General features: G+C 36.1%; 1 protein-coding gene across 1 annotated transcript in view; it reads left to right on the forward strand.

Annotated features, from left to right (window-relative positions):
- The window catches only part of EPHA6 (EPH receptor A6), an 861,061-nt gene that overhangs the window by 334,918 nt on the left and 512,519 nt on the right, over window positions 1-13,624 (forward strand). Inside the window, exon 4 of the mRNA XM_027102862.1 lies at window positions 13,019-13,174. Coding sequence (XP_026958663.1) covers window positions 13,019-13,174 — 156 coding nt within the window. The remainder of the gene's footprint in view (window positions 1-13,018; window positions 13,175-13,624) is intronic.

Here is a 13,624-nt window from a genome sequence, read left to right on the forward strand (position 1 = left end):
ACCATCAACAAAATAAAAAGACAACATACTGAATGAGAGAAAATATTTGCAAATATGTCTGTTAAGGGGTTAATATACAAAATATATAAAAAATGCGTACTACTCAAAAACCCAGTTGAAAAATAGGCAGAGGACCTAAATAGACATTTTTCCAAAGAAGGCATACAGATGGCCAACAGGCACATGAAGAGATGCTCAACATCATTAATCATTAGGGAAATGCAAATCAAATCACAATGAGATATCAACTTACACCTGTGAGAATGGCTATTGTCTAAAAGACAAGAAATAACAAGTGTTGGCAAGGGTATGGAGTACATTGTTTGTGGAAATGTAAATTGGCATAGACACTATGGAATTCCTCAAAAATTAAAAATAGTACTACCATATGGTCCAGCAATTCTAGTCCTGGGTATATATCTGAAGAAAATATAAACATTAATTTGAAATGATATATGTACCCCAGTAGTCATAGCAACATTATTTATGATTACCAAGATATGGAAGCAACCTAAGTGCCCATCCATATGTGAGTGGATGAAGAAGATGTGGTCGATATATATTGGAATATTACTCAGCCATTAAAAAGAATGAAATTTTGCCATTTGCAACAACATGTATGGACCTTGAAAGTATTATGCTTAGTGAAAGCAGTCAGAGATTGAAAGACAAATATTGTATGTTTTCACTTATATGTGGAATCTAAAAAATAAAACCAATAAATGAATATAACAAAACAGAAACACACTCACAGATACAGAGAACAAACTAGTGGTTACCAGTTGGGGGAGGAAAGGGAGAACAGGAAAAGTAAGGGAAGGGGATTAAGAGGTACAAAATTCTAGGTATAAAATAAATAAAATACAATGATGTAATGTACAGTACAGTCAATATGGCCAATATTTAACTTTATATGGAGTATAATCTATAAAAATATCTAACCACTGTGTTGTAAACCTGAAACTAATATGTTTTAAGTGAACTATGCTTTGATTAAAAATTTTACAGGGCTTCCCTGGTGGCGCAGTGGTTGAGTCCGCCTGCCGATGCAGGGGACACGGGTTCGTGCCCTGGTCCGGGAAGATCCCACATGCCGCGGAGCGGCTAGGCCTGTGAATACATGACAGCAGGACATTCACAATTGTCAGATTAAAGAATGGATTGTAAGTTTGTTGCTAAGCCAGCAGAAGATATGGTTGTCAAACTTTACTGAGGTGTCAGAGTATATGAGACTTTGAGCAGTGATGAGTGAGTTTGGTCAAAATGTTGAAATCATGCACACAAGCCATTTTATGATGAGTCTATTCTTCAATTCTACGTTGGAAGATAAAATGTCTTGCTTACTTTTTCCATAAAATGAGGGGATATATATACATAAAGCATTTTTTATGAAGTAAGTGTTGTGGAATACATTTTTATTTCTAATGGTCTGAATAAAATTATATTTATTTTGCTTCTTACACAAAAGAAGAGTTTCTAAGAGAACAAGAAACTATCAGTTAAAGCTATCTCTGTCAGTTAAATCCCACAAAAGAGTATTTTTTCATTACAACAGTTATTTATAATCCAAATACCATCACCAGTTGTCCTTTAAAAGTTGTGGTTCAATCCTTCACTGCTCTAGATAACAAAGTAGGCATGCTGTTCCAAATACGATGGGTACCTAACTTACTCTATGGTGAGAACTCAAATTATGGATAGGGATGGAGCTAAGCCTTAATTTTTGGCTCTTCTACCATATGACCTTCAGCAAGTGTTCCAGGTTCTCAGATCTACATAAGAAAGTGCCCCCCAAACTTGGGGGCAGCTTCACTAGGGCCTGGAGAATCTACATCCCAGGTAGCTCACTTACCTGGCTGACAGGGTGGTGATGGCTGTCAGCTGGGAGCTCAGCCACAGCCATGCACCAAAGGCCTAAGTTCTCCACCTGGGCCTCTTCATGGCTGCTTGACCTTCCCCTTGGCCTGGTGACTAGCTTCTAAAAGTAACCATTCCAAAGGAACTCACTGTAATTACAAACACACCCAGATTAAGAGGAGAGAATGTAAACCTGAGCTCTCTATGGGAAAGAGTATCTATGAGACATAGTCAGAAGCCAGTGTAGGGTGGGAAATACTGTTGGAGCCATTTTTGGAAAACACAATCTGTCATAGAAACTTACTTTATATCTCTTAACTTCAGTTTCCTCATCTTCATGATAATATGCTAGGCACGCTTCTGATCACTTTACATGAATTAATTAATTAAATCCTCACAATAAGCTCTCAGTTAGGTGCCCCATTTTACAGATGAGAAAAATGATGCACAGAAAAATAAGTTGACTGAAGTGAAGGGTTAGTAAAATACAGAAGCAGAACTCAAAGCCATGTAATCTAGTTCCAAAAGCCATGTAATCTAGTTCCAAACTCAAAGCCATGTAATCTAGTTCTAGTTCCTTTGTAGCTAATTTTTGTAAGAATAACTAAAAAAATTAGAGAAAGTGCTTTGCACAACATCTGACTCATTCCAAATGCTCAATGATTATAAATGGTTTTGTTGTAGGTGTTATTACTAATATATAGTACAGTGAATCACGGGGTGTTTTCTCTTTGGCAATGGTTTTACTTATTCGGAAAAGTAAATTTACTCTGACTTAAGGAATATGCAAAAAAGGAATAATGAAAGACAAAGTTGGAAACTGTCATTACTGGATGTCTAGAAAAAATAGTGAAATAGGAATAAGAATCTCCGATGAGGGCCTCAAAAGTTAAATAGCATCTCATTTCAAAATACCTGAAAATATGATAGACTCCACAAGCACACTTTTTAAAAGGACTGTTAAATAGGAAGGAAGTAGTATTAATGCAGGCTTAAGTTTGGTTGACTAAAATATACCTAGGAGCACCAAAGTTAATAAAAATAGCATTAGGAAATGAATGACAGAACAGTTAAAAAGTGATCTGTATTTTTAGAAAAAAATATGGTAGCTTTTTATGTTGTGCCATTATTATTACCAGATTGTATTCAAACTGGTAATAAAAATGAAAAAGGTGTCTAATCCTAAAAACTGCTAATATAAACCTTTGGTCTCCATACCCTATCTTAACCTCAGAATAAAAACACTGACCTTACTCTCACACTAGAGACACCTTTAGAATTTTAATTTTGCATGTCATCAGCCTCAGACTCCTAAAGTATTTCTGACATTATATTCCAAGTAATGCTCCGTTGTTGACACTTGTCCATCTCTCAAATAAAAGCACTTTTTGAAAATTATCTTTAACGTATAAATCATGAATCTGTGAATGAGAAAAAATGGTGGAAGGTAAAACTAAGATCTAATAGATCCACTTTATGCTTGTTAATGGCAACTTACCTGGGTTTGCCAGTATATATCCCTGTTTATAAGTTTTTGTGTCACATAGTAAGAAAACAAACAAACAAAAAACAGTATATATCTTCTAGGTTGGTGTCATCTCTTTTACCTAACCAAAAATTTAAAGCTGTTTGTCTGAGACCTGGGTGGTAGTCTTTTGGTTTAGTTATCAAAGTCTTTGATATGTTAAATAGAATCAGTTCCAAGGATGTGCAGTTTGGGAGCAAGCCCAGGAGTTTATAAACAAGTGTGTGGAATTGCTTTCCTGAGCTCCTGTGTCTCCATGTTCTTCCCAGTACTTTCCGAATCTCTATGACTCCTCTTTAAGGTCCTTTGTGTAGAAAGACAGCTGGGGCTTTATTTGTTCCCCTCTGCTGTGCACTTCTGCAACTGGATCTACATCCAGGACCAAGTGAGAGGAGGACAGAGAGAAAAAGAAATGCAGTGGGACTCTACCCACTCAGAACCACAGCTTCAGTGAAGGAAGAGGAAGTTTTTTCTTTCTTGAGAGTTTTGGCTCCTGTGGGCTCCCATTACTGACCACCACCACCAGTCTACCGCATGATTACTTGAGGGTTGGGCATGAGAGAACAGGAGAAAAAAAAAAGAGAGAGAGAGAAAGAAAGAAACAAACAAAGAGGGAAGGGATTTCCACATTCTCTCCTGAGCATTAGGAATTCCATTTCCCACTTCCAGAGCTAAAGTGAGCTAGAGCTCTGACTGTGACCTGGTGGCCATTTCCAGGTTTCCAGTCCACTCAGTCCAGGCTCCAGCCCCAAGCACTGGGGAAAAGAGGAAAGAGGGAGGGAGGGAAGGACGACAAATTCATTGCCAGCTAGGTAGTACTACAAATTTTGGTATTTTCCAGTGTGCCTGCTTCTCCTTACTTTTCAGAGTCCTCAGATAGGGGGTATTGTGCCCAGAGTTAACAGATAAACAGGTGAAAGAGAATGTGGTATTCCATACTTTTCGGAGTCCTTTCCTCTGATTCTTTAGGGTGAAAGTCATGTAACCTACAGTATATTTTTGTAGGTAGGTCTGATTTTTTTTTTTTAATTTGCTTATTCAAGAGAAAGTCTACTTTAACATTTCTCTGGTGGAAGTAAGAAATTAGAATTCATAACAGGACACTTTTATATACATTACCTTCATGAGGACTTCATAGTAGCTCCCCTGCAAGGAAAATTAGGTTGAATATTTTGAAGCACAATCCACAGTTTATTATTAATAAACTTGTATTTGGCCTTGAGATTTTCCTTTGGTAAGTTATTAATAGGTTATTCTCAAAAAAAATTTATACTTATTTACCCTTAAGTTTTAGGGTTTTTTCCTTTTTATTTTTCGATTCTCCAATCTTCTCTGCCTTCTCTACTTACATAACAGCACATTTTAATTTCTATAATTGTAGAACAATATCTAGGGAAATAGTAATGATACTGCCTATCCCAGTTTATTAAATTTCCTGAGTTCTAATGTTTTGAGAAATGATGCACATCACATATTTTACTGATAAGTCATTCAGGTTTATCTAAACTTACAGACTATTGAGCATCTATGAGGGAAAAGCAGTCAATTATATTAATATCAGTTCCTGTCAGACAACACACAGTTCAGTATTTCATCAGCTGATGAGAACCGCACAGCATGATATACCAACTGGGATTTATCATGGTCCTTTGTCTTAAAGTTCTCTGATAATAAAGATAAACCTAAAAAAAACATTGCTAGCAGTATATAGCCTAACAATTCAATTTTTAAAATAAAGTATGTGTAGAACAGGTCACACATTTCTTGATTTTGTTTTAGCAGACATAAATCTGTGTGTGTGTGTGTGTGTGTGTGTGTGTGTGTGTATAAAAATACTTTCCAACTGTATTCCAGTCAATACCCAGAGACTTTAATTTTCTGAGGACAATGAAATTACAAACATTGATAGGGGAAATTATATGGCAAGATATGTACTTCATTAATATTTGTGGTATTTCAATAACTATACTCATGTATGTGCCTTTAATACATGCTTTTCTATAAAAACTACTTTGTACTTTTTAATGTATAACCCATCTTTTATCATTATTTTAGGCAACCACTTAAAGTTCCTCAAATCATAAATGTATTTTTTGAAATAGAAAACTGTGTTTTAACTTAGATTATTTATTATGTAATTTGATGAAAATATTTATATATTTTACATTTTATAGATCCCCACTACCAAATTACATTGTATTTGTTTTTCTTTTTATTTAATTTTATTTATTTATTATTTTTGGCTGCGTTGTGTCTTCGTTCCTGCATGCGGGCACCTTCTAGTTGTGGCAAGCAGGAGCTACTCTTCGTTGTGGTGCGCAGGCTTCTCATTGCGGTGGCTTCTTTTGTTGCGGAGCACAGGCTCTAGGCATGCGGGCTGCAGTAGTTGTGGCTTGCGGGCTCTAGAGCACAGGCTTAGTAGTTGGGGTGCACGGGCTTAGTTGCTCCGTGGCATGTGGGATCTTCCCAGACCAGGGCTCAAACCTGTGTCCCCTGCATTGGCAGGCAGATTCTTAACCACTGCCCCACCAGAGAAGCCCTGTATTTATTTTTCTAGCATTCTTGCTACTTTTATCATAAGTACATGACACCAGAAAATTTAAAAATCATTTCACATATATCATAAATAATTTATTTGTAATTTTCTTATTCTCAATTAAATATACTCACTCCAATTATATGATTAGAAATTTAGTAAAGTCTAAAATTCTTTAAACATAGTTGATTGAACATATAGATTTAACTCCATTTCCTCAGGAAACTTCACCAAAATGAGTAAGAGAATATAGAAGGTTTACACTAACAAGGGCAAAGTAAGGGAGAAGAAAATACATCACGTGAGAAAGGTCAACATGTCAACAAAATTGCAGAAAATGAAAATCAAATGAAGAAGTGGCAGCTCACTTAGCAATGGAACTTGGTATGACTGCCTGTAGGAAGAGAAGCTACTTTCACTTTGTACTGTTCTGTTGGGTAAATGCCAAGGAATGGAATTGTCAGAAGATATGTGTATGTTCCTCTATAGTAGATACTGCCAAATAGTCCCCCAAAGTGGTAGCATCACTTTCAACTAAAATGTAGAATCACTGTAGATCTTCTTTATCCATTCATCTGTTGATGCACACAGATTTTTTCCATATCTTGGCTATTGAGAATAATGCTGTAATGGACATGGGAGTGCAGATAACTTTTTCATATCCTGTTTTTATTTCCTAATACCCAGAAACAGATTGCTGGGTCACATGGTAGCTCTATTCTTAATTTTCCGAGGAACATCCATACAGTTTTCCATATTGGCTGCACCAACTTGCATTCCCACCAGCAGTACACAAGGGTTCCCTTTTCTTTACATCCTTGCCATCACGTATCTCTTGTCTTCTTGATAACTGCCATTCTAACACTCGTGAGGTGATATATCCTTGTGGTTTTCATTTACATTTCCCTGATGACTAGTGATATTGAGCATTCATGTTGGACATTTGTATGTCTTCTTTAAAGAAATGTCTGTTCAGTTCCTCTATTTTTTATTTAACTGTATGTTTTTGATTGTTGTTGCTGTTGTTGTTATTGAGTTGTGTGAGTTCTTTATATATTTTATATTTATCAGATATATCAGATATATGGTTTGCAAATATTTTGCCCCATTCTATAGGTTGCCTTTTCATTATTTTTATTGTTTTTTGGCTGTGCTGAAGCTCTTTAGTTTGATGTAGTCCCACTGTTTATTTTTGCTTTCGTTGCTGGTGCTTTTGCTGTCATATTCTAAAAAAATCATTGCCAAGACCTATATCAAGTAGCTTTTCCACTATGTTTTCTTCTAGAAGTTTTACAGTTTCAGGTTTTATGTTTAAGTTTCTAATTCATTTTGAGTTAATTTTTTTTTTTTTTTTTTTGCGGTACGCGGGCCTCTCACTGTTGTGGCTTCTCCCGTTGCGGAGCACAGGCTCCTGACGCGCAGGCTCAGCAGCCATGGCTCACGGGCCCAGCCGCTCCATGGCATGTGGGATCTTCCCGGACCGGGGCACAAACCCGTGTCCCCTGTATCGGCAGGCGGACTCTCAACCACTGCGCCCCCAGGGAAGCCCTTGAGTTAATTTTTGTGAGTGGTGTCTGGTCAAGTCCAAGTTCACTTTTCTGTATGTTGTTATACATCATTTATTGAAGAGACTATCCTTTTGCCATTGAGTATTTTTAGCTCCCTTGACCTATATATTTGATTGTTTATGTAGGAGTTTATTTTGGAGCCCTCTATTCTGTTCTAGTGGCCTATGTGTGTATTTTTATGCTGGTACCATACTGTTTCCATTCATATAACTTTGTAGTATAGTTTGAAATCAGGAAGTGTGATGCCTCTAGCATTGTTATTCTTTCTCAGAATTGCTTTGACTTTTGGGGTCTTTTGTGATTCCATAAATTTTAGGATTGTTTTTTATATTTCTATGAAAAATGCCATTGGAATTTTGATAGGGATTGCATTGAATCTTTAGTTGCTTTCGCATAGTGTGGACATTTTAACAATATTAATTCTTCCAATCCATGAACATGGGGTATCTTTCCATTGTTTTGTATTCTCTTCAATTTCTTTATCAAAATATTGTAGTTTTTTTTGTACAGGTCTTTCACTTCCTTGATTAAATTTATGCCTAAGTATTTTACTGTTTTTTATGCTATTATGAATGTGACTTTTATGCACGTCATTAGAAAGTTGATACAAAAATATATATAACAAAAATGACAAATATAAAATTAATATTGCTAATAAATAGCACTTATATTGGGTTGGCCAAAAAGTTCATTCAGGTTTTTCCATAACATCTTACAGAAAAACCTGAATGGCCTTTTTGGCCAACCCAATAAATTAATAGAAGATAAGCAACCAATAGAAAAGGATATAAAAGGCAATTCATAGAAAAGTATAAACAAATGACCAATAAAAATATGAAAAAAAATGTGGAGCATTAGTGGCAATTAGGAAACTTCAATTAAAGTAATAATATTTAACTCCACATATTGTCAAAAGGTAAAAGAGTGACTAACATTAATTATAGGGATTAGCAGGGTGAAAGATTAGGGTGCTCACTTACATTATTGTGCGTTTTAGAAATGTTTAGGAATGTAACATGGAAATATGTGTTAAAACAAATAATAAACATACCCTGGCCCAGAGTGCCTACTCTTGGGAACTGAAATATAAGTATCATCATGGGGATGTTTACTGCAGCATAGTTTATAAAGTATTTCTTCCAACTGGGAGATTCTTGACACATATACTACAAATATATCACAGTGACTTAACTACAACCATTGACCTGGAGAGATTTCCATGTCATAATTGATAATTGATGAAAACAATCTAAAGTTTATTGATATTATCTCAATATTGAAAAATGAATAACACTAAATCCTTCTGTTCATAAATATGTAAACATATATCTACACAGCAGTGTGTCGACATTTTAGGAAAATGATATTTGAAGAGGAAAGAAGGAAGAAAAGGTGGTAATAAGCCAGATTTCTAAATGACATTTTAAAGTAAATGTTCATACAAAAAGAACATACATGTTATGATCTCATATATATATATATATATATATAGTCATGAATGTTTTGAATAGAGAAATATAGAGAAATTGAGAGGTACTAAAATGAAGGTTTAATCTCAAAGTTGATATCTGAATAGCTCCTTCTAAAAGAAAACATTAGAAACCACTGAATCAGATAATATTTTACTTTCCATGTGCAGTATTGATATATGTTGGGAAACATTCTTATTTTTGGTGGTTTGTTTTTTGGAAATGAAGTTCACATACCCTATAAACAGAGAAATAAGGAAGTGGTAGAGAAAGAAGGGGTGAATAAGAAAGTAATTTAAAAGTTTTCAAGATGTAGGGACTGATATCCCATTTTTAACAAATACAAACAAAACCTAAAAGTACTAACTAAAAGATACATAGCATGCTCATTCTATTTACAGAATTATAGTGATCTCATATTAGACATTAGTGAATTAATCACTTATTTATTCACTCATTCAACTTTTCAGGCATTTATAAAAACTTAAATATGTACTGAAAATATGCTAAAGCATTGTAGATATAAGAATGGTAAGGCCCGTGTCTGGCTTGTGGCAGTTACAAGAAGTTGAGGTGATAACATGATCTAGTAGTTATATAATATGATTCAGGCTAAAAACAGAAATGCATACTGTATACCATTAATGTGTGCTATATAAGAAGATGTTACTGCCTACAACAGTGGTTTTCTAACATTTTAACAGCATCATCATTAATGTTTAAATGAAATTGTAGACTAAACCCTAATATTAAAATAAGGTAGTAATTTAAGAATCCAAATATATTTTATAAGTTCAAAATTTTAAGGTTTTCAAGGGCAATTTTGAGTTAACAAGCATTTGAAATCAGGGATAGACTTGAGAGTTGCTGCAACAATATCCAATTTCTATTTGTAGTTTTGCAGTAGGCAAAAAAAAAAAAAAAAAAAAATTCACATGGATAGTAATTTTAATTGGAAAGATTTTGTTTCAATTGGAATATTAAAATAATCATTCTTGAGTTGTAGTTGAATCAGTTTCAAGATTTTTACTACCTGCTTCCATCCCTTACTTAGAGTAATGCAACAAGCCAAAAAAAATCTATAAATTTGTAGTGAGATGAATTATGCCATGATCAGAACATGCACTGAGTAGACACGCATTATCTTCTGCAGGAATTTAATTAGCAGAGTACTCACATGCTGTCCAATTCAATAAAACAAATAAGTACCAAGCACCGACTTTATGACAAGCACTGTGCCAAACTGTCCTTGTGGCACTTACAGCCATTAAACAAATAACTGTCAAGGGATTACTAACATGGAAAAGGCGCACAGGTGCTTAGAGAAACTAGTCTAGGGAGTCAGGTAGAGCTTGCTTTTTTTTTTTTTGCGGTACGTGGGTCTCTCACTGTTGTGGTCTTTCCCGTTGCGGAGCACAGGCTCCGGACGTGCAGGCTCAGCGGCCATGGCTGACGGGCCCAGCCGCTCCGCAACATGTGGGATCCTCCCGGACCGGGGCACGAACCCGCGTCCCCTGCATCGGCAGGCGGACTCCCAACCACTGCGCCACCAGGGAAGTCCAGGTAGAGCTTTCTAAAAGAAGTGAGACTTGAAAGATGACTAGGACTCAGCAAGATGAGTGGGTCGTAGGGTGGGGATAGAGAGAAGAGATTGTTCAACAGAGGAAAAGGCTCAAAGCAGAACAAAGAGCAGAGTAAACTCAGAAATTAACGGAGTCCCTCAGCAATTCATTCATTCATTTACCAAATACTCATTGAGGGCCAAGTAATGCCTGATACTGTTCTAGGCCCTGGAAACACTTCAGTAAACAAAACAGTCAAAAAACAAAAAATCTCTACCCTCATAGAGCATGCATTTTAAGGGGAAATGGCTTAAAAAATTAAACATATCGAGTGTCAGATGTTGTTAAGTTCTTTGAAGACAGGAATAAGAATGGAGAGTAATATGGATTACTCGGGTAGGATGTAGCAGGAGTTGCAATATAAAAAGGGGAATCGGGGAAGGCTTTATTAATACGGTAATGTTTGAATAAAGACCTGATGTAAGGGAGGGAGAAAACCATACAGACAGCTGGATAAGAGCAAGTACTAAAGGCCCAATGGCAGGAGAATGCTTTGGATGCCCAAGATTCTGAAGGAGGCCAGTGTGGCTGCAGCAGACTGCTTGATACAAAAAAAGAGGTAGAAGATGCAAAGCAGGGTCACAGGGAATGGATGGGGAGCAAAATCATGCAATGCGTGGTAGGCAATTAATAGGGCAGTTGGCTTTACTCTAGGAGAGTGGAAAGCCATTGGAAGGCCCAGAGCCCAGTGATAAAATGATCTGATGTATTTTCTAAGATCACTGCCTGCTGAGTTGAGAATAGACAGAAGGGCAAAGCCTTAACAGAGGGAGTTTGAGAGGGAAGCAGCTTTATCTGATGTGGTTGGAACTGTAGGCAGGGTGAAGCCATGGGTGAACTGTAGGCAAGCTATGGGTAAACTTGTAATCCAAGGTAAATATTTTAAACTTTAATGTAAAGATGATGGGAAGTCATCAAAGATTTTTATACAAGGAGATGTAATGAACAGATTTCTGTGTTCAAAACTGCACTATCCAATACAGTAGCCACTAGCCAGCCACATGAGGTTATTGCATGCTTGAAATGTGGCTAGTTTTAATTGGAATGTGCTCTAAATATAAAATATGTATCAGATTTCAAATACTTTTTTTCCTTCCTGAATATATAAGCAGAAGCCTTACTCATAGATGCATTATTGTTAAATTAAGATTCTTGTTTATTTTTACACAGAACATTTTGTGAAAATGTGTTGAGTTAAAATACACAGCTTGTTAAAATATTTTTTAACATAATATTTGTCACTGGAAAATTACACTTCTTTTATTTTGTATAACAGTTTTAATTTAGAAAGTGGCCAGCAGTCATTTCTTTGAGACTAGAAACAATTAAACCCCCCACCATTCAGGACCCTGGATGTGTAGCTTATAGTAGGATCCTTTTTTGTAGGATTTCCATTCCTATGAAAATGTTCAGTGAAAATGACAACATGGATTTAAGTGAATAGAAAATGAGGTTCAGTGAAACATTTGATAGCATAACTTTAGTCACTTACATTTCATTTTCATTATGTTTTGTGAAAATTTAGTCATTAGCCTACAGTTTTCATGATTTTTGTCATATGTGCATAACAAATATACCTTATTTACTTGATATTTTATCTACCCACTTTTAAAATTAAATTTTTAAATGAATTTATTTCAATATAATAAATAGAAAATTGTTTGCCACAGAAAAATAAAAAATGATCTTGATAAAAATGAAGCAGTGTTATCAAACTATAGCTATGTCCTGCTACAATCTGAGTCTAAGGCCAGCTCTCATTTTGTTCAAAAAATATTTAGCCTGGGGCTTCCCTGGTGGCGCAGTGGTTGAGAGTCCGCCTGCCGATGCAGGGGACACGGGTTCGTGCCCCGGTCCGGGAAGACCCCACATGCCGCGGAGCAGCTGGGCCTGTGAGCCATGGCCGCTGAGCCTGCGCGTCCGGAGCCTGTGCTCCGCGGCGGGAGAGGCCACAACAGTGAGAGGCCCGCGTACCGCAAAAAAAAAAAAAAAAAAAAATTTAGTCTGTAAGGAAGATGTTAAAGATATACCCACACTACCCTGGGACTTTCTCCTTAAATACTCAGAAGAGCTGAGGGAGAAATGGAATGGAAATCAATTTTAAAGGGTGTGATTCAATGTTATTTAATGCCATCTCCCAGAGCTACACAATTGTCTCCCTTAATGTGGGCATTCCCATACATTGGTAAGCACTGTTATTTTGCATAGTTTTGTTTCAAGTATGCCTTTTAAAAGTAGCAACCTCAGCTAAAATATGAGGTCCCCATTGGGTAACTTATTTTGAATTACTAATTTCATTCATTAATATTAGCATGTATTGACTTTTCTGTGTATGTGTGAACTGAACTCTGACATCCAAAGTGTGTATAAGTTAAAATATGTTGTACACATACAAATAAAATAAGTGATAATAAAAAATATTGTTTTTCCTATGTTCGCAGCTTGCAGACCAGGATTCTATAAAGCATTTGCTGGCAACACAAAATGTTCTAAATGTCCTCCACACAGTTTAACCTATATGGAAGCAACTTCTGTCTGTCAGTGTGAAAAGGGTTACTTTCGAGCTGAACAAGACCCACCTTCCATGGCATGTACCAGTAAGTCTGTCCATTTTTCATTTGAAATCCTGTTTCCAACCCTTTTGGTCTTTTTATTCTAAATTAAAACAAAAAAAAATTGACTATGCAAAATCCTATGCCATCTAGGCTATTTGTCTTTGATAATTGTAAAGGAAAAAGTTTCTCTGTCTTTCTTAGCACAATTGCTTTTCAGCTGCTTGCAAAGAATGTATTTATTCCTCAAAAATCACATTGATCACTGACATGCATATACCAACCTTGATTTGGAGGCCCTGCAAAGTTTTCCTAGGCATGATCTGTCCTTAGGAGGTTAAAGCAGTTTAAGGCTTTTTGAGGCTCTATAAGCAAAACTTCTGTTTTTTGTTTCAACCCTTGAACTTTTGAAGGCACATCAGTTTAGGACCATCAAGTTTGCTGTGTGTGGGAGCTTCAGTATGGAACTTTGAAAGTCATTGTGCTATCGTTATA

Source organism: Aethalodelphis obliquidens, unplaced genomic scaffold, assembly GCF_003676395.1.
Source record: "Aethalodelphis obliquidens isolate GAN/ISIS:26980383/991018 unplaced genomic scaffold, ASM367639v1 scaffold1, whole genome shotgun sequence".
Classification (NCBI taxonomy): Eukaryota; Metazoa; Chordata; class Mammalia; order Artiodactyla; family Delphinidae; genus Aethalodelphis; species Aethalodelphis obliquidens.